At 40.3% G+C, this 20345-nt stretch overlaps 8 protein-coding genes across 16 annotated transcripts; 2 read left to right on the top strand and 6 right to left on the bottom strand.

Moving 5' to 3' along the window:
• Positions 1-392: 392 nt before the first annotated feature.
• Positions 393-3112, bottom strand: LOC116915454. Of its 9 annotated transcripts, none has more exons than XR_006643347.1 (8): positions 3098-3112; positions 2982-3017; positions 2852-2923; positions 2654-2747; positions 1992-2309; positions 1389-1495; positions 1232-1312; positions 393-1143 (listed from the first exon to the last, which is right to left on the bottom strand). XR_006643347.1 is itself a non-coding variant. In XM_045169435.1 (4 exons), exons 3-4 carry the CDS (start codon positions 1241-1243, stop codon positions 514-516), a joined length of 642 nt encoding a protein of 213 aa, XP_045025370.1. In that variant the 5' UTR covers positions 1244-1312; positions 1389-1495; positions 1992-2309; the 3' UTR covers positions 393-513. The 9 variants fall into 9 exon arrangements, 2 of the variants coding, with proteins under 2 accessions (XP_045025370.1, XP_045025371.1); XR_006643345.1 differs by having other exon boundaries at positions 2654-2800; positions 2892-2923; XR_006643346.1 differs by having other exon boundaries at positions 2852-3017.
• Positions 3113-3770: 658 nt separating this feature from the next.
• Positions 3771-4610, bottom strand: LOC116915455 (endocuticle structural glycoprotein SgAbd-3). The gene is made up of 4 exons (XM_045170330.1): positions 4602-4610; positions 4449-4521; positions 4260-4398; positions 3771-4175 (listed from the first exon to the last, which is right to left on the bottom strand). The coding sequence occupies exons 1-4, from the start codon at positions 4608-4610 to the stop codon at positions 3878-3880; spliced, it is 519 nt and encodes a 172-aa protein (XP_045026265.1). The 3' UTR covers positions 3771-3877.
• A 1124-nt stretch (positions 4611-5734) lies between these two features.
• On the top strand, positions 5735-6093 carry LOC123469995 (pupal cuticle protein Edg-78E-like). Its single transcript, XM_045169439.1, has one exon. The coding sequence runs from the start codon at positions 5735-5737 to the stop codon at positions 6002-6004; it is 270 nt and encodes an 89-aa protein (XP_045025374.1). The 3' UTR covers positions 6005-6093.
• Positions 6094-8369: 2276 nt separating this feature from the next.
• On the bottom strand, positions 8370-9326 carry LOC116915470 (endocuticle structural glycoprotein SgAbd-1). The gene is made up of 3 exons (XM_032920626.2): positions 9184-9326; positions 8889-9121; positions 8370-8806 (listed from the first exon to the last, which is right to left on the bottom strand). Exons 1-3 carry the CDS (start codon positions 9190-9192, stop codon positions 8479-8481), a joined length of 570 nt encoding a protein of 189 aa, XP_032776517.1. The 5' UTR covers positions 9193-9326; the 3' UTR covers positions 8370-8478.
• Positions 9327-10190: 864 nt separating this feature from the next.
• LOC116915472 (endocuticle structural glycoprotein SgAbd-1) lies at positions 10191-11039 on the bottom strand. The gene is given in 4 exon segments (XM_032920628.2): positions 10191-10618; positions 10704-10859; positions 10861-10937; positions 11016-11039. Coding segments are annotated over 4 exon segments (570 nt in total). The 5' UTR covers positions 11025-11039; the 3' UTR covers positions 10191-10290.
• A 561-nt stretch (positions 11040-11600) lies between these two features.
• On the top strand, positions 11601-12469 carry LOC116915457 (endocuticle structural glycoprotein ABD-4). The gene is made up of 3 exons (XM_032920606.2): positions 11601-11749; positions 11807-11979; positions 12064-12469. The coding sequence occupies exons 1-3, from the start codon at positions 11741-11743 to the stop codon at positions 12383-12385; spliced, it is 504 nt and encodes a 167-aa protein (XP_032776497.2). The 5' UTR covers positions 11601-11740; the 3' UTR covers positions 12386-12469.
• Positions 12470-15303: 2834 nt separating this feature from the next.
• Positions 15304-15777, bottom strand: LOC123469996 (larval cuticle protein III/IV-like). Its single transcript, XM_045169440.1, has 2 exons — positions 15721-15777; positions 15304-15643 (listed from the first exon to the last, which is right to left on the bottom strand). Exon 2 carries the CDS (start codon positions 15589-15591, stop codon positions 15346-15348), a length of 246 nt encoding a protein of 81 aa, XP_045025375.1. The 5' UTR covers positions 15592-15643; positions 15721-15777; the 3' UTR covers positions 15304-15345.
• A 3460-nt stretch (positions 15778-19237) lies between these two features.
• On the bottom strand, positions 19238-20075 carry LOC116915471. The gene is made up of 3 exons (XM_045170324.1): positions 20062-20075; positions 19753-19986; positions 19238-19666 (listed from the first exon to the last, which is right to left on the bottom strand). Exons 1-3 carry the CDS (start codon positions 20073-20075, stop codon positions 19402-19404), a joined length of 513 nt encoding a protein of 170 aa, XP_045026259.1. The 3' UTR covers positions 19238-19401.
• Between the last annotated feature and the right edge of the window lie 270 nt (positions 20076-20345).

The raw sequence follows: 20345 nt of genomic DNA, 5'->3' as shown, positions 1-20345 counted from the left end.
GAAAACATTTTAAAATAAATGTGATGCATTATCTAGATATTTTGAACAAATTTCGTTATTTGATTTTAAGAAATCGCCATAATCGTCATATTAAAATTCGTTAGGAAGTCACTTCGAATACCTTTGACAATTAGAGACACATTTGCTTTTATTTGATTTTTTTATGGCTGACAGTTTTTGCCGTTATCAGATAAGATAACGATTATCTTAAACGGATTAAATAATTCCTCTAGTAATTAAATTTTGTTGGTTGCAGGAGGTGGGTTTCCTTTCTTTAACTCCATGGCTTTAGGATAGCTAGCCCAAGAGCTAGTCTGAAAAGAGCTCTAGTCAGCAGTTTATTAGTTGATTTGCCTTAGTTATTAATCATCTCTTTATCAAAGGCTGGTGTGTAGATAGCAAATATTATTTATTATAATTCCAAATTGTCTTTCGAAAAGTACGGCAAACTACAGGTATGCAAGGAGAAAAAAACTATATGGGTGTGTTAGATAGTAGAACATCATTTATTCACTAAGGAGTTGTTTCCGAAACGGTGCCGACTGGAACCAGAAGTTTGGCGTGCGGCGTTAAGGTGTCCATAAGCGAAGGATTGTTGAACCGGGTGAAGCTGTTCAATTTTGGGATGAAACTACCAATATGTGGGTCGTTCGAGTTTGGCATCTCGTGATGAAAGGCAACAAATGGAACATTGACGTAGGGGTTCCAAAAAGCAGGAAAAGTGACGGGAAACGGACGTCTTTGATTATTTGCAATGACAGCATTTTTGGCAATTGTGGATGCTGGGGGGAGTTTAAAGCTTTCATCAAAACCATTAGTCTGTTGGCGATCACCAGTTGCGAAGTTCTCTAAGTTGATGCTGGCCAAACTATTAGCGGTTGGGGCCGGGTTGAGAAACGAGCAATCGGTAGGGTTCAAGGCGCACATTACCACAACAGTGACGAGAGTGGCTTTCACATAAATCAAATATATATTCACCGATGCGAAAACTGTAGCTGCAACAAAGACCTGCTCGAGATTTTGCCTTTCTTCGTTGTCGGCAGCAACTGCTAATGAATTGGTCAACGATGGCCTACGAATAACATTAGAAGTCTCAAGGGGGATAGATGCTGCTATGGCAGTGGCGATAATGAGAAAAAACACCTTTTCAAAAATCAAGAGTCAATATTTCACCAGTAAATAAATTGTGTTTTAGATTTAAGTAAACTGCTTTCAATTGCAAAATTTTTACCAAGAAATTCATAGCGATGATTTTCCTTTAGAGTATCCTTGAAGACTGGTCATTCAACACTGGAGATGAAACGGTGGACGTCTGGGGTATTATACACGGATGATCAAATGGAAAAATCAAAGTTTGCGCATAATAATGTTTAGAATAGAGCAGTCACCTCACATCGACTTCTTGTTTCCTCAACAAAAACAAGAACACGAAAAGTGAACTGGTTTCGGTTTCATTGTTTGGCGCCCCCCAACTGGATCCCTTCGAGCTGAAATTCTTTTTTAAAAAGATGGTGAGGGGATCAATGACTTGAATAAACTAGATACTGGGAGCGAACGAGATTTCTATGCATATTAATTTAATTCTTCCACACACAAAAACAAAAGAAAAACCAAGACTGAATCGGTTAGATAGTTTGATTTTCATGGACCTTAACATCAAGTAACTAGCGTAGGCCACCAATGTCTTACAAAAAAGAGACCAGCGATATATCTTGCAAATTTAGAGGAAATTATAAACGTCAGTCTAACTCCTTTTCTTGTTGTAGCTATGCCACGACAACATTAAATCTTGTTACAGATGCTCTTGACGAAACTTGTTGCAACTTTTACTGGTGATGGCCATTTTTTACCAAGACAAAACACTTAAACCTGTCCTTGTAGGTAACTACTACTTGAGCTCACTTTGAAAATCTAAACACAATCAATCATGACCTTATGCTAAAAACGATTGCAATGTTTAGACTCCAAACACAATGTAATGTAATGCTCACCAGCGTCCCGTTTAATCAGTCAATTTGAGGGGCGTATCTTCGATGGCTGCTAGTCTGATTACACGACACACGGAGGGTCTCGTACTCGGAAGAAAATGCAAGTTGTCACTTACGATGCTTACGGAAACGAATAGTACAGTGATGCCTAGAGCAACACCAACAAGGGATCCTTGGTGTCTCCCGAAGGCCAGAAATTCACTTCGACCTGAGCAGCTGATGAAGCCGGTTTCCAGACCAAAGGTAACCACTTGCCCGTCCCTCCTGCTCACGTTTATGAGCTCCAGTTGCCACTCCTTTTTCTGATTCACGCACTGGACTCTATTTCAAAAAAATATATATTTCGTTAGTGAACTCTGTATGACATGAAATATGCAAATCTCAATAACTGATGACAAATAAATGCTTAAAATGTTTTTATATTCGTTCAGTATTGTAAGGGATAGTTTTAACAGCTTGAACGAAGTAGTTGTCACATTATTTGCCTAGCGTGTGCACAAGTTTTGCCGATTTGAGACCGCTCACCTAACACACACCGTAGTAGTGTACAAGGTAGTATAAATGAACGCACCTTGAAAAATATTATTGGTTACTGGTTAATTTCCCCAAAAATTGCGACGGATGGAATAAAAGATGTAAGAATTTATTTTGAAAGTGTTATTCACCTGCCACCTAGCAACAAGACGATGAAAGCCTTTCCGGTCTAATGGCGGGATGGGTTCACGTTATTTTCACGAACCGCGAATTCACTACACATTTCTACTATTGCGACGTTTTTAACGTTTAGTTATTTTTCTTGCATAAAACCGATGCTAGTAGAAAAATAATACAATTAATAAAGAATAAAGTTCATTTGTTATTACCGTATTATTATTTATAATGCGTGTGAGAATGTTGGCCTACTGGGCAAAGGTGTGTCCATGACGGATGCTTAGCTAGACAAATTCAGGCCAGTCAAGTATAGAATTAAATTGCCAACAGATAAATAGATACTTTCAGTATTGCCTTGCTGCCCACGACACGGGGAATCTGATAAAAAGACAATTTGTTACTAGTTGCTAAAAAGAAAAATGCCGATGTGATGGAAGTAAAAAAAAATTAAGATATACCTGGTAGTGCTATCCACCTGTCACCTAGCGGGAGGCCGAGAAAACTATTCCCGGTCTTTTGGCGTTCCATTCACGAACGGTGGTTACATCATAATGACTTATCCTTTTTTCACGAATAACTATTTTTCTTAAAACAAAGGCAGCGGCCATCATGGATTTTCTGTGACCCTTCCCACAGCTTTGGTTGCTAACGAATCGATAACTTGAAAAATTGTACAGTTTCTCGAAACTATTCAGTATTATTTAAAAATGCCCGTTGAGAGAGACAAAAAATGGGAGATGGAGTATTTTATCCCTATTTGAAAAATGAAATTACGCAAGAGCTGTTTTTCACTATCTTCTAATTCCAGCAAATTTGCTATTTCAAATGAAGGCTTTCTAACAGAACAGGCTTGGATGCAACACTTTTTATTGCGATTCCAAGCGATTGAACATGACCAACAATTTTGACTAGTCACTGGATCGGACACTTTCTAAAGTGCACATTCCTCTGTTCCCATCCAATGTCCAGCATGGATTCGCATCATGTTGCATCTTCACATTATTCCGGATTCATCTTTATCGCTTCAAAATACTCTCATCAACTAATCAACGCCCATCACCCAAAGTCGACGAAAGAGCTCAATTTCACCAAGAAGCCCATTGAATATGTGATTCAAAAAAACAAGTTTGCTAGATAGTCTCCGCTTTATATTCACACATTTTTACAGCAAGAGCCAAAAGGCGTAAGGCATAAAATACATAATTTTAAATTATTTGTTCAATTGAGATTTCATTAATTTAGTAGATCTTGTAGCCTTTGCCGTTGAAAGGAATGTGGACGGGGGCAACTGGAAGTTCGTATTCGTGGACGGGTGCGACGGGCAAGTGATCACCTTTGGGCTGGAATCCAGCTTCATCAGCGACCCAGGTCAAAGTGAATTTATGGCCTTCGGGGGAAACCCAGTAAGAGGATCCCTTGTTGGTGTTGCCTAGGACTTCACCGTACGATTCTTTGCCGTAAGAATCGTAAGTGACTCCTTGCATCTTCTTCTGAACCTGGGACTCTTCACGGGTGGTGTAGTCAGACTGGGCATAGCTGTGAATTAAAAGATTTTATTTTTTCGGTTATGATAACCTTTTATACTCATCTTAAGTAGTATAAAGAATGAAATTCAATTACCTCCATTGGCTGCTGCCATCGAGGTTGCGCTCATCAGATTGGTTGGTGATGGTAATGTCATCGTATTTGTTATCCTTGTTGTAGGCTGGTGCGGGGTAGGCTGGTGCGGGTAGGCTGGTGCGGGGTAGGCTGGTGAGGGGTAGCTAGGAGTAGGGTACTTTGGTGCCGGGTAGCTTGGGGCAGGATAGCTGGGAGCTTTGTATTCCGGCTTGTAGCTGGATGGTACGGCGGCAGCAACAGCCAAGAATGCGGTGACGAAGAACTATCGGAAAATACCGTCATGAGTTTAAAGTCCAAAGTTTTTTCTCCAGGTTAGGAAGAATTAGGGATAAAATGCCTTACCAGCTTCATGTTGTACTAGATTAGTTTGGTAAACAACTGATGATTTTGGTTCTCCATTCCTGGGCTTATATAGTCTGGTGAATGGTAAGTAACATGCAATCGGGCATTCAGTTGACCTAGTTATTTTGGCCGGTAGCTTTCGTTCAAGCAGTATGTGTATGGGCGTTGTGCAAAATATTCCGCACTCTCACTTTTCATACTAGCTTTTTACACATTTGTTTTCTTGCTTTGCGAAAGACCCTTCTGCCAGACTGTCAACATTTTCACATTTAAATAGTTCACATTCAGCCAAAGCTGCTAAAAATTGTCTATGCACTGCATTAAAGTATTGAATTTGTTAGAACTGGGTATGTTGATTTCCTCCTACTCCTTCAATGTCAAAGTCTTTGCGGAAATCATTAGAATCGACAAGAATGGATGTTAATTGCTCAATTAACAACAGCTGAAGAATCAGCAAAAGCATGTAGATATTGATTCCTATTTGCCGCATGCAATCACTGCATTGCAAGAGCCATGGCCTGGAATGCATAGTTAACCACCAAAGAACGGTGATCATCGCTTTTAAAAGTAGGTCAATAAGTGAAATACAAGCGACACACCCTTTATTTTGCCGGCTACATAAACCCGTTTGAAGGTGATTCAAGCCATCAGTTGTTCAATTCATCAACAGTACGCAACATGAAACTAGTAAATTGAATTTCTTATGATTTTATTGGTTTACATTTTCATCGCTCATTGAAAAGTTTCGATTTCTTTTCGTAGTTTGTCATCGCCGCTTTCTTGGCTGTTGCTGCCGCTGCGCCTTCCAGCTACAAGCCGGAATACAAAGCCCCCAGCTATACTACCCCAAGCTACCCTGCACCAAAGTACCCTACTCCTAGCTACCCTGCACCAGCTTACCCTACTCCCAGCTACAACAAGGATAACAAGTACGCTGATATCACCATCACCAGCCAATCTGACGAACGCAACCTCGATGGCAGCAGCCAATGGAGGTAAGTCAACTTAATTCTTCACATCATTACCATGATAGGGATTTAAAATACTCAGATTTAAAAGATTTAATCCTTTCAACCCACAGCTATGCCCAGTCTGACTACACTACCCGTGAAGAGTCTCAAGTTCAGAAAAAAATGCAAGGAGTCACCTACGACTCTTACGGCAAAGAATCGTACGGTGAAGTCCTAGGCAACACCAACAAGGGATCCTCTTACTGGGTTTCCCCTGAAGGCCAGAAATTCACTTTGACCTGGGCCGCTGATGAAGCTGGATTCCAGCCCAAAGGTGATCACTTGCCCGTCCCACCCGTCCACGAATACGAACTCCCAGTTGCTCCTGTCCACGAATACGAACTTCCAGTTGCCCCTGCTCTCCCTTATATGCGCACTGGACTTGGTTTTTAAAACATAAGCATTTCGTAAGTGATACCTGATTGATGCGAACTGTGCAGTTCTAACTTATTGATGTTCAAATAAACGGAATGGAAACTGAACAAGTTTTTAACATTAAATGTTATACCAGATTATAATAAATTTCAATTAAAGCCTAAAACTATCCCGTATTCAGGTAGTTAGATGAGACAATTTTCTATCCAAAAATACAGAAGTAAAGAAAGTCCCGAACAAAAAGAAAAAGTTCTGAAATCCTTTTTCATCCGGACCCTGCGACTTTTTTGCAGCAAAATGATTTGTGTTACACAGTGATTAAAGATTAAATGAAGCTTGTTGGAAGTAGGAAAAGGCATTGGATAATGGTTGTTCCCAAAATATTAGGCTTACTGTTGTGATGAAAGGAACTAAAATAAAAATTAGATACAGCTGGTTGAGCTATCCACCTGCCACCTAGCGGCAGAAAATTCCAGGCTTTTAGCGTTCCATTCAGGAACGGTGATTTACATCATACGAATCCTATATTTTACCATTTTTCATGAATAATATTCTTTTTAAAATGTACTCAATCCTATTAAATAAATAATTCAATGAGGAAAGAATAAAGTTCATTTTTTATTTTCGTCAATTTAGTCTATCTCATTTACCAAATGCAACATAAAGGTCCAACAGATGCCAAAACGGACAGTAGCTGTTTTCCAACATCTATTTAACAGTATAAAAGACTTGATAAAACATTCCAAGTATAGTAACGGTGTTGGTTCGCTAGCACCGTTACTGTGGGATACCACAGTATATGATAAATGGTGGCTATATGGTGATGGACGTTGTCGGACCATTTGGAGATTGTCTGACGCTAATTCCAGGTCGAAAATGGCTTCAAGACTATCGTAAGGATCAATATAACCATCAAATAACATATACTGTGGAATACCATAGGTGCAGAAATGTGCGAATGGTATAAGGTGGCTAGTCGTGGAAGTGGCTAGTCGTGGAAGGACCTGGATCGGACCATTTGGATGATTGTCTGACGCTAATTCCAGGTCGAAAAGGGCTTCAAGACTGTGTAGGGATCCATATGTAGTCTGAATCACCTTGGCTCGATTGAAAGCGAACGCTGTACCCCTTAATGGAGGAAGCTAGGAGTCAACACGGATTACCGGTGCCTATGGCCGGTAATTTGACCGATGATCCCACTTTTTTATTCATTCTTAGATATAGCTCATTTAAATAAAGCCTGCATGTGCGTGAATAACAATTCAAGGATAAATAATGTGTAACAATGATCGTTATTTAATCTTTACCCGAATATTTATTCACGCACATGCATGCTGCTGCACATGCACATGCATGCATCTGTTCAGTATAGAATGAAACTGTTGACAGGTAAATAGCAGTCTTTGATATTGGTCTGTTCCCAGCAATGCGGGGAATTTCGATTTCAAGGTTCTCTCAGACAGGGTCATAGGCGATTGGAAACGACCCTGGTGGATCATTTTTGCATAACAAGTTTACCCAACGCAGGAACGAGCAGGATCGTGAAACTCTTGTCTTAACCAGTCTGCTGTTGGTGATATGGTCGATAAAGATTTAATAATAGGTCAGGGTATAATTTGCTACCAACCCGTTCATGTCGAAACTGGTCAAAGCATCAAGAACAAAGCTCAAAACAAAGCTTTTCACTTGCTGGAATGCAGGTGAGATGATTTGGCGTAGTATGGGATCTGGCGCACAAAATCAAGTCATCGAGGATGTTGAATTTCAGCTTACGTAAATTTATAGTCATACAAAACACTACGACGACCTAACGATTCATGAGATTTTTGAAATGCTATCTGCCTCATAATTATGAGCTGGAGCCGACGGCATCCTGTAAGTTTCAGGTGAAACAGGTAGTACTGATTAAATGGCGGTTCAAAAAGAAGGACTTTCTCACAAATTCAAGAGTTACATGTTGCCAATCATTTACACAAATTTAATTTAGCTCGAGAATGAAAAAATCCACAATTCTTGTTGTTGAAAACGAGAAGCACAACACACAATATTCGACTGTGCACTCTGGAACTACCGAAATCACAGAGATAGAAAAGTAGAACTGCTCGGGCGCGGTGCAAGTTTCTATTTGCTTTATGTCGGCGAATAGATTTGGAGGTAGAGGCTGAAAAGTGGTCACTCCCTCAGTTCCCATGTGCGGGGGAATGCTCTACTTAAAAAAATACATTTCTCGAAAATGTCGCACCAAAAAGAAAAGAAAAAGGCCACCGTGGGATGAGAGAAAAACAAAATTTTGGGGGCTTAACAGGTGGGGTAAAAAACCTTTAAACACCTGAAATGCTGTATAAGCAGTTTCGTAAATATATGCTTCAAACAAACAAATATCTTAGATAGACTCCGTTTTATATTTCCTCGTATTTATACCAACAACACAAAAAGCATCAAGGCATAAAATACACGGATTTAAATTAAATTTCAGACAGGTTTTCAATAATTTAGTAGATCTTGTAGCCTTTGCCGTTGAAAGGGATGTGGACGGGGGCAACGGGTAGCTCGTATTCGTGAACGGGAGCAACTGGGAGCTCGTATTCATGGACGGGAGCGACGGGCAAGTGGTCACCTTTGGGCTGGAATCCAGCATCATCAGCGGTCCAGGTCAAAGTGAATTTCTCGCCTTCAGGAGAAACCCAGTAAGATGATCCCTTGTTGGTGTTTCCCATAACGTCCTCGTAGGTAGCCTTGCCGTAAGAATCGTAGGCGACTCCTTGCATCTTCTTTTGGGCCTGGGACTCTTCACGAGTGGTGTAGTCAGATTGGGCGTAGCTGTGAATTGAAAGAATTAAATTTATTAATAAGTGGACTTTTAATCCCCATCTTAATAAGATAAGGAATTAAATTGACTTACCTCCATTGGCTGCTGCCATCAAGGTTGCGTTCATCAGATTGGCTGGTGACGGTGATGTCGGCATATTTGTTATCCTTGTAGGCTGGTGCGGAGTAGGCTGGTGCGGGGTAGGCTGGTGCGGGGTAGCTAGGAGTAGGGTACTTTGGTGCAGGGTAGCTTGGGGCTGGGTAGCTGGGAGATTTGTAGCTGGATGGTGCAGCGGCAGCAACGGCCAAGACAGCGGCGATGATAAACTGTAAAAGACATTTCAGTATTAGAAGGTTCGAAATGAATTTGATGATTAATTCTTGCTCACCAGCTTCATGTTGAATTCGTTTGAGTGAAACAACTGATGCAGTTGGTATTTGAAACCCGGGCTTATATAGTCGGTGAATGGGAATATTGGCCAACTATGAAATGACCCAATTTCGAGCAGCTTATATTTTCATTTGGTTGTGTTTACACGAGCGTATTAGTGGCCCTTCTAGTCCCTTCTCTTTGCCATTCCTTTTTAGGTAAAGTCTCGAGTAGACTATTTTTAAAAGTTAAATTTCTTTTCTCGTTATCCAAAACAGCTCTTGATACGGCACTTCATTAACTTTGCTAAAGGCTATAGATAATGACAGTTAACTGAAGTTTGGATTGAATGGCCGTCATAAACAATAAAATTAAGATTTAAATGAATACTTGGATAAGTAGGGCCTAGAAACATATCTTTTTTACTCAAGCAGCTCTTGCAAATAAAATTATAGCTCCATCTTTCGATTTGCTTTAGAATCCAACCAAAGAGGGCAATCTTGCCTGATAAATGGTAACCATTTAACATTTGGATAGTTAAAAATTAACATATATACACCGTAATATTCGTAATTGCATCATGAGAATGTGTTAACTCTTAAAAGATTTATTAATGAGTTAAGCCATATTTAATGTAATAAGCTTGCTGTACGTGGTGGGAGATTGATGTGATGCAGATAACTAACAACGTTGCAAAACTCTGTCGAAAAATACAAAATCAGGCATCTCTAAGCAGGTAGTTATGAAGATTAAAAAGATACAGCGAAATCAAAAATAAATTAAAAATTAGAGGGGCCTTGATCTACCCTCAGACCGTAAGATTTGGTTAGAAAGCGCAGAAAGATAGATTTTTTAGGTAAGACTTTCAACACTATTTGGACATGTTGCGATTTGGCAAAAATACAAATATTTGTTTCTTATCTTACAAAACTAAAATACTATAAGAGTATTGGCATACTGCCATGAAAGTTTAAAATTGAATGTAACCTTCATGTACTTGTCGAAATTAAGTGAAACGCACCTGGATAGGTTGTTTGCTTTTATATTTACACGAGCACGCAGGCGATATCGAGATATACAGTAGTTATCGGACATACTTTAAATATTCTAACATGTGTCGGGAAATCTAGTAAATCTTGTAACCCTTTCCATTGAAGGGGATGTGAACGGGGGCGACTGGGAGCTCGTATTCATGGACGGGAGCGACTGGGAGCTCGTATTCGTGGACGGGAGCGACGGGCAAGTGATCACCCTTGGGCTGGAATCCAGCATCATCAGCTGTCCAGGTCAAAGTGAATTTCTCACCTTCAGGAGAAACCCAGTAAGAGGATCCCTTATTGGTGTTGCCCATAACATCTTCGTAGGTAGCCTTTCCGTAAGAATCGTAAGCGACTCCTTGCATTTTCTTCTGGACCTGGGACTCTTCACGGGTGGTGTAGTCAGACTGGGCGTAGCTGTCGGTTGAAAGAATGTCGTTTTTTTAAAAAAGAGAATCTTTAAACCCTTTGTTACTAGAAACAGAGCATAAAATTGATTTACCTCCACTGGCTGCTGCCATCGATGTTGCGCTCGTCGGATTGGCTAGTGACGGTAATGTCGGCATACTTGTTATCCTTGTTGTAGCTTGGTGCGGAGTAGGCTGGCGCGGAGTAGCTAGGAGCGGCGTACTTTGGGGCAGGGTAGCTTGGGGCAGGGGTAGCTAGGAGCTTTGTATCCTGGCTTGTAGCTGGATGGAACGGCAGCAGCAACAGCCAAGACGGCAGCGATGACAAACTGTCGGCCAATATATTAATTAATTAAAGATCCAAAAATTTTAGTAGCTCAGCAAATATAAGCAATAAAATGCCTTACGAGCTTCATGGTGTTTTAGGTTGACTTGGTAAACAACTGATGGTTCTATTCCCGCCTTTCTAAGCTTATATAGTCAGGTGAATGGCAAGAAATGTTCAACTGACCTAGTTGTTGTACAGCTCAATTTGGGTGTTGTGCAAAAAATATTACACTCTCACTTTCCACGTTAGACAACATATTGTAAAAATTTTTCTATCTAGCACATACTTATCTGTTGTTGTTTGTGCGTGATTTGGTGCTCTACTAGCGTTCTCGTTTCAATAGGACCAAATTAATTAATTTCATTAAGTTTTTTTTTTCGTGATAACTCGTCAGGAGGGTTATCTTTCGCTAAGGATAGTTACAAATTTTATCGATGAACTAAATGTCAATATAGCATTAGTTTGAATCGGGTATTGCTATTCCCTTCTGCCACTCTAATGTTAATTTATTTGCAAAATCAGGGAAATGAATTGTTGTACACTAATTCAAAAGCAAAACATAAGTGGAAGAAGTGAGTACTTAAAGCACACAAAAACTCTTTTTGATTCCTACGTGTCGAAAACTACATGATGGTCTGGAATACAAACCATAGTTAACCACCAAGGAACGGTTGATGGTCGCTTTCAAAAGTAGGTTAAGAAGCGAAATAAATGGAAAACGACACACCCTTTTTTGTCGGCTACATAAACCCGTTTGAAAATGATCCAAGACATCAGTTGTTTAACTATTGAACAGTAGTCAACATGAAACTCGTAGGCGACAGATATTTTGATTTAATCGCTTCACAGTTTCATCACTTATTTTCGTAGTTTGTCATCGCCGCTGTTTTTGCTGTTGCTACTGCCGTTCCATCCAGCTATAAACCGGAATACAAAACTTCCAGCTACTCTGCTCCTAGCTACAATAAGGATAACAAGTACGCCGACATTACAGTCACTAGCCAATCTGACGAGCGCAACATCGATGGAAGCAGCCAATGGAAGTACGTGCATTTCATTTCTTACACTTATTAACAAAGGGATTAAAGATACTCGCATTTTAAAAATAAATTTTTTAAAACTCACAGCTACGCCCAGTCTGACTATACGACACGCGAGGAGTCTCAAGTTCAAAAGAAAATGCAAGGAGTTACCTACGACTCTTACGGCAAAGAATCGTACGGTGAAGTCCTAGGCAACACCAACAAGGGATCATCTTACTGGGTTTCCCCTGAAGGTCAGAAATTCACTTTGACCTGGACCGCTGATGATGCTGGATTCCAGCCCAAAGGTGACCACTTGCCCGTCGCTCCCGTCCACGTCTACGAGCTCCCAGTTGCTCCTGTTCACGATTACGAACTCCCAGTGGCACCTGCTCTTCCTTATTCGCGAACTGGACTCGGCTATTAAGATAGAAATGTATCGTTATTGAAAAATGAATGTACTATGGAAGTTTAACTTACTGATGTGAAATAAACGTATGATACGTCTTTATATCCGTTTAGCATTATTACGGGGGGCATGGACAATTTGAAGGCGTGCCGTCACGTTATTTCTCTGTTTGAGCACAAGTTTTGACGATTCGAACGCTCGTCTCACACATACCACCATTTGATGCACGGCGGAGTAATTAATGCCTCTTGCGCGATTGTAGTGACGATTAAGTACGATGTCCAGTTAAGGTTTTCAAATTTGACCAAGATTAGCCACTGATTACGTTAAAAGTAATCAATGATACAATACAAACGTCAAAATAAGATGTAAATGGTGAAAAAAATACCATTGATTTTTGTTTTACCCTGGAGAATTACCGATGTGAAGGCAATAGACTAAAATCAGATATCCATGAATGTGCTACTTACCTGCCACCTAGTGGGAAAACGAAGAGAATTTCCAAAATCTTGTGGCGGGATTGGTAGTTGGTACAGTTCCTTTCTTGCTTTTTTCTTTAGGCGAGTTTTTGTGGGGGGGAAACAAGTACCTGCTTCTAACATGGGTAACATTTTAATGGGCAAAGACTGCGCTGTCAGGAAAGAGTAACATTATGCAGCATGAGAAACTACTGTGACTGACGCGAACGCTGCTGTATATCGGCAAACACTAATGGAGAGCTTAATTAGAACTTTGTTGGCAGTTAATGCGCATCAGAAAACCGAGCCCACAACGTGTGGCTTTAAAAGAAAAAAATTTATGCTTTACAAACTTCCAAAGCCTAAGTATGGGCTTGCACAAAAGTTTTAACACCATCGACTAATCTGTCTACCAATGAAACCTTGCAGCCTGCGTAAAAGTAACAATTCAAGAGGGCACGTAATTGTGGCCCTCGGAACGTCCGAATATTTCTGACTAATCCAAACCCAAGATCTAAATTGCGTTAACATGAACAACATCAGCAGGCAGCTCCAATAAGTATCCTAAATCAGAGATTTCAAAGACAAAATGAATAGGTAACATACTGAATGAGAAATGAAACAAAACAAAGATATTATGCAGCTTACACCATCGAACATATCATTTAAAGCCAGAAAAGCAACTTTCACTATACCATTTGATCTTTTCACCTGAACTAGGAAAAGTTTCTTGCTATCCGAACACATACCAATTCCTGTACTGTCAAAGTTTGCTTTCAATTAAGTTGTGTTACAAGGCACTCCCTTAAATGTGTCTTGCATGTGGTCCTACATTACACAACTTCTCCATTTGAAATAATAAAAGTTCACATTCTATTATGTTAAAAATATCACCAGTTCTGTTGCTGATCAAAGGCAGGTCTTTCTCTGGCATTAAGTTCAAGTGAACCTGTAGAAATACAGTAATAATTCAGGAATGGCGTGCTGTCCCACAACAAAATTATTACCTCAAAGAAATCGAGACATGATTTTGGTTCCGTCTTCATAACTTTTCGGCATTATTTCAATAGCCATCGTTCCGAACAAATAATTTTGTTCTTTCCCTGAAATAGGATTTTGACAATTCTTGGAGATGAAAACACATAATTTCTGGGGATGAGGTAAATTTTACGTGTACACACGTATCCTGCCAATAATTGCATTGCACAGCTCGTACCGATGTCGAAAAAATGGTGCAACTAACAACTAGAATATGAGCTAATTTCGACAGACTTTGAAAATTAACCGTATCTACGTCACACTAATAGAAAATGCTTACTTTTTACTTTACGGGCATCACAGATCATGAATTCAACATGTGTCCTCTGCCCCTTACAGCGTACACTGACCAATGTTCTCGAACCTTGGATGAACATCAAGCCCCTCCGAATGGCGGGTAAATTTTGTATCGCCGCAGTTTTTGTTTATAGTTACTGCATTGGCATGAAAAAAAAATCCGTTTTCTTTTTAGCAAGTGAGAAGGAAGGGGATAGAAACTAACGTTTACTAAAATGGAAGCGGCACAAAACTTTTTTAATTCTTAGACTACCACTAGTGCTCGACTGCCACATAAAAGTTCAAGACTTCAAGCGTAAACAAAACAGAAAAAAAGCCTAATACATCTTTTATTAATAATGAGTATGGTCGATGAATAAGTAAATAAAGTACAATGTATAAACAGTTAGACTCAACACGACGAATGCTTCAACAAGAGAGGAAAACTACATAAAAATTTTTCTTTAAATCTACTGCGCAAATGCCACCTAGCGGTGGGCCGAAGACAATCGATAGGCAAATGGCGGTCGGGATGTGCATACGTTATTTCCGACTCACGATTTCACTTACACGTCTCACTATTCAAACGTATTATAAATGTGTAATCATTTTCCCAGTTAGAAAACTAATCAGATAAACAGATAAATTAATAAATATAGAATAAAGTTCATTTTTTCTTTATATCATTGTGTTTAATTTTGTTATCGAAATCGAACATTTCCGTTCCATATACGACAAAAAACCTAAAGCTTTGTAAACGGTGTTTGGATAGTAAAAAGAATGGTATAAAAGACTTGATGATGCTATTTACGGGTAGTAACGGTGTTGGATCGCTAGCACCGTTACTGCGGAATGCTGTATGCGTATAGTAATGAATAACTTATCTGATGCTAATTGCAGGTCGACGATGGATGGAAGAGTACCGTAAGGATTGGACAGTTTGAATAGCGTTGGATTATGACCACGTTGGCTGGTCACATTGGGAACAAACACTAAACTCTAAATACAGGAAACTATAGGTGTCCACATCGCTTATAAACCGTGGATTAAATCTAATGCATATACGACGTACACATCCTCTTTTGTCGCGTGTTTTTAGATAGTCTCTGCTTCATATTAACACGTATTTTGTACCGATAGCACAAGAGGCGTCAGGGCATTTAGTACATGGATTTAAATAATTTATTCAGTCAGGATTTTCATAATTTAATAAATCTTATAGCCTTTGCCGTTGAAAGGGATGTGGACAGGGGCAACTGGGAGCTCGTATTCATGGACTGGAGCGACGGGCAAGTGATCACCTTTTGGCTGGAAACCGGCTTCATCAGCAGCCCAGGTCAAAGTGAATTTTTGGCCTTCAGGGGAAACCCAGTAAGAGGATCCTTTGTTAGTGTTGCCTAGGACTTCGCCGTACGATTCTTTGCCGTAAGAGTCGTAGGTGACTCCTTGCATCTTCTTCTGGACCTGAGATTCTTCACGGGTGGTGTAGTCAGACTGGGCATAGCTATGGGTTGGAAGAATTATAATGTTTTTAGATGATTATTCTTAAATTAAGGAGTATTAAGAATGAAATTGACTTACCTCCACTGGCTGCTGCCATCGAGGTTGCGCTCATCAGATTGGCTGGTGATGGTAATGTCGGCGTATTTGTTATCCTTGTTGTAGGCTGGGAGTAGGGTAGGCTGGTGCGGGGTAGGCTGGTGCGGGGTAGCTAGGTGTAGGGTACTTTGGTGCGGGGTAGCTTGGGGCAGGGTAGCTGGGAGCTTTGTATTCCGGCTTGTAGCTGGAAGGTGTAGCGGCAGCAACAGCCAAGAAAGCGGCAACGAAGAACTGTCGGAAAATGTCGTGTTAAATTATTTTAAAGTTTGTTTTCTGCACAGTATGTATAAGGGATAAAATGCCTTACGAGCTTCATGTTGTACTAGGATAGTTTGATAAACAACTGATGGTTTTAGTCCTCCTATCCTGGTCTTATATAGTCGAGTGAGTGGTAAACAACATTCAGTTGACCTATTTGTTTTGGCAGCTGAATTTCGCTCGAGCAAATTAGGTTTGGGCGTTGGATAAAATACCTTACTTTCGCTTTTTACGTTAGCCACAGTGCATTTTTTTTTCTTTGGCTGATGAAGGTTTCATTTTTTATTCTTGGTTTATAGATGTTGAATTAAAACTGATCAGTCTTGACCGGAATTGCAAATTATTCGCTTATCACGAATTTTCTTTTGTGAACCACGGCTGCAATACTGCCAAGATGCAAATAGTTTTGCTTTTGGGAAAGGCAATTTTTAGCTAAGCGCAGTCACATATTTCTATGAAATCAATACACATTGTACGTTAATTTTACTGAAATCAAGGAAACGAATGATAATTTAATCAATTATAAAATCACCAGTTGGTGGTGACAAGCAAAAATTCTGAAGGATAATTATCAGCATATTGCGTTCGGTTTCTACATATCGAATACAATCACTGCATTGCAAGGACCATGACCTGCAATGCGAACCAAATAAGTTAACCACGACAAGGTGGTGATTGCAGCTTTCAAAACTAAGTATAAGGAAACAAAATGAAAATGGAAGACACACCCGATATTTCGTCGGCTATATAACGCCGTCCGAAGGTGATTGAAGACATCAGTTGTTCAACTCTTCAACCATTCTCAACATGAAAGTAGTAAATATCATTTCTTTTGATTGGTTTAGTTTAAAATTTTATTGCTTAATGAGAAGTTTCGATTTCTTTTCATAGTTTGTCATTGCCGCTGTTTTGGCTGTTGCTGCCGCTGCTCCTTCCAGCTACAAGCCGGAATACAAAGCTCCCAGCTACCCAGCCCCAAGCTACCCTGCACCAAAGTACCCTACTGCTAGCTACCCCGCACCAGCCTACCCCGCACCGGCCTACCCCGCACCGGCCTACAACAAGGATAACAAATACGCTGACATTACAATCACCAGCCAATCTGACGAGCGCAACCTCGATGGCAGCAGCCAATGGAGGTAAGACAATTTCATTCTTAATACTCCTTAATTTAAGAATAATCATCTAAAAACATTATAATTCTTCCAACCCATAGCTATGCCCAGTCTGACTACACCACTCGTGAGGAATCTCAGGTCCAGAAGAAGATGCAAGGAGTAACCTACGACTCTTACGGCAAAGAATCGTACGGTGAAGTCCTAGGCAACACCAACAAAGGATCATCTTACTAGGTTTCCCCTGAAGGCCAGAAATTCACTTTGACCTGGACTGCTAACGAAGCTGGATTCCAGCCCAAAGGTGATCACTTGCCCGTCGCTCCCGTCCATGAATACGAGCTCCCAGTTGCTCCAGTCCACGAGTACGAACTCCCAGTCGCCCCTGCCCTCCCTTATTCGCGCACTGGACCCGGTTACTAAGTTAAGAACGTTTCCTTTGTAAAATTTGTATGGCATGAACCATGTAAGTGTAACTTATTACTTCAAATAAACGCAAATTATGTTTTGATATCCCTATAAAGGGTAATGATCTGAGTAGTCTAAACAAGTTTTGCAGTATATGAATGGAATTTCGATACAAGTAGCAGAACGCCTTGACTAGCGCAGTTATTATCTTAGCTCCATCGCCTAGTTTCCTTACCGAAATAAGAGGATGAAGAATGAACAGGTTTATCATTCCTCGAGTGACGTTCCTCAAACTGGATTCGTTCGAGCTAAAATCCCAGCGACGATTCGAACTCGACTTACGAGAAAAAAACGAACCTTTTATTAATCCATTAGGAGTTGAAAGATTCCTGTATGGTCAGTTCGATTAGCACCTGAATTATATTACGAGAATACAACAGCATATACCAGACAGTGACATAATCCGTTCACGCAGGAATCGTTTCCACTGTGTTCTGTCACTCATCGAAAACAAAGCGACGAGGGCAGTACCGGTTTCACTGCATCAACCAACCTACTAATCACTTTTACTCCCAACAAATTGGCAACGTGATGGGCCGAACAACAGAAATCAAAAGGTTCAATTCAACGTGCTACTCACGTGCCACCTAGTGTCAACCAAAGAGAACCTTCCCGGTCTTACGGCGGGACTGATACACGTTCCATTCACGATCCGTGATTAGACCATATACGATTTTTCTATTGTGGCGTTTTTCATATGCAATTATTTTTCTGGCATAAAAATGATTCTATTCAATAGATAATAAAAGAAGTAGCGAATAAAGTTCATTTGTTATTATTGTCAATTCAGTTTATATTGTTTGCTAAATTTAACATTATACGTCAACTTGTGTCATAAAGAGCTGTAGATGGTTAGATCATCTATGGTACAGTATAAAAGACTTGATAAAACGATTCACGTTTGGTAACGGTGTTGGTTCGCTAGCGCCGTTACTATGCGTGATATCATATGCGTTACTAATGAGTGTTTATCTAATGCTAATTGCAGGTCAACGATGGATGAAAGAGTGACGCAAGGGTCAGGACAGTTTGAATAACGATTGAATAACGATGGGACCACACTGGCTGGTTACATGGAAAGCAAAGGCTATAAACTCCAAATGGAGGAAATTAGGTGTCCACATGAATTATAAACGGTGGATTAATAGGACGACCAAACCCACTCTCTTTTCATGTTCTCTGCAGTTAACCTTCACAAATATTTTGTTATTATGTTTTATATAAATCAGGCAGAAATGTAAATAAATTCTTGTCGTGACCCTCCGACTGCTCGAAGTTGTGGTGATGCAGCTTTAAGAAGTCGGAATGAGCTGCTGCGAGTTCTTCTAAGTTAATGTTCGTTAGGGTATTAATTTTCGCTATTGATTGATCCAAACGCATGGAGGGGAAATAGGCAATAATTACCTAGCAGAGTTGTAGCTTCTCGGAATGGCCGAACCCAAAAATGTAAAAAGAAACAAGCACCAGTGGCGATAGGGTGAAGGAAAAAACAATCACTTGTGGCGATAAAGAAAGGTAGTGTCTAAAAATGATGACAACCCTCACTTGTAAAGATTGCATTCGATTAGTTCTCTCATATTTACGAAAATTCTAATCATCAGTTCCATTTAGTTTTGTTGTGTAAACCTGTACGATACTTCATCGAAATTAAAAGGCGCTTTCGTACGTTGATTGTATTTATATTTACACCACGTATACGATATCCAGATATATAAATTATGGGACGTGTTTTAAATATTCAATCATGTTTCGGGAAATCTAGTAAATCTTGTAACCCTTTCCATTGAAGGGGATGTGAACGGGGGCGACTGGCAGCTCGTATTCATGGACGGGAGCGACTGGGAGCTCGTATTCGTGGACGGGAGCGACGGGCAAGTGGATCACCTTTGGGCTGGAATCCAGCTTCATCAGCAGCCCAAGTCAAAGTGAGCTTCTCGCCTTCAGGGGAAACCCAGTAGGAGGATCCCTTGTTGGTGTTGCCTAGGACTTCGCCGTATGATTCTTTGCCGTAAGAGTCGTAGGTGACTCCTTGCATCTTCTTCTGGGCCTGAGACTCTTCACGGGTGGTGTAGTCAGACTGAGCATAGCTGTGAAATGAAAGTGATGGAATTTTTTTACATATGATTATCTTCCATTCGTAAATTAAGGAGTAGGAAGAAAGAAATTAACTTACCTCCACTGGCTGCTGCCATCGATGTTACGTTCGTCGGATTGGCTGGTGACGGTGATTATCAGCGTATTTGTTATCCTTGTTGTAGCTTGGTGAAGGGTAGGCCGGTGCGGGGTAGGCTGGTGCAGGGTACTTTGGTGCCGGGTAGCTTGGGGCAGGGTAGCTGGGAGCTTTGTATTCCGGCTTGTAGCTGGAAGGAACGGCGGCAGCAACAGCCAAGAAAGTGGCGACGAAGAACTGTCGACAAAGTATCGTCATTAATTTAAAGTCCAAAATGTTTTTTCAGGTCAGGAAAAATTAGGAATAAATTGCCTTACGAGCTTCATGTTGTACTAGATTGATTTGATGAACAACTGATAATCTCGGTACTCCATTCATGTCCTTATATAGTCAAGTGAATGTTAAATTACATTCAATTGACCTAGTTGTTCTGGCAGCCAGATTTCGTTCAAGCAACTAGGTTTGGGCGTTGTTCAAGAATACAGCACTCTCACTTTTCACATCAGCAACATTACAGCATTTTTTTAGAAAAGCCAACTTGTAGTTAAGGATAAAAACTTCTGAGAATCTATAACTGAGTATCCTGATTTATCTCT

This window comes from Daphnia magna, linkage group LG2, assembly GCF_020631705.1.
Source record: "Daphnia magna isolate NIES linkage group LG2, ASM2063170v1.1, whole genome shotgun sequence".
NCBI classification, from domain to species: Eukaryota; Metazoa; Arthropoda; class Branchiopoda; order Diplostraca; family Daphniidae; genus Daphnia; species Daphnia magna.
The sequence above is the reverse complement of the archived record's forward strand: the minus strand, read 5'-3'. Positions and strand labels throughout refer to the sequence as shown.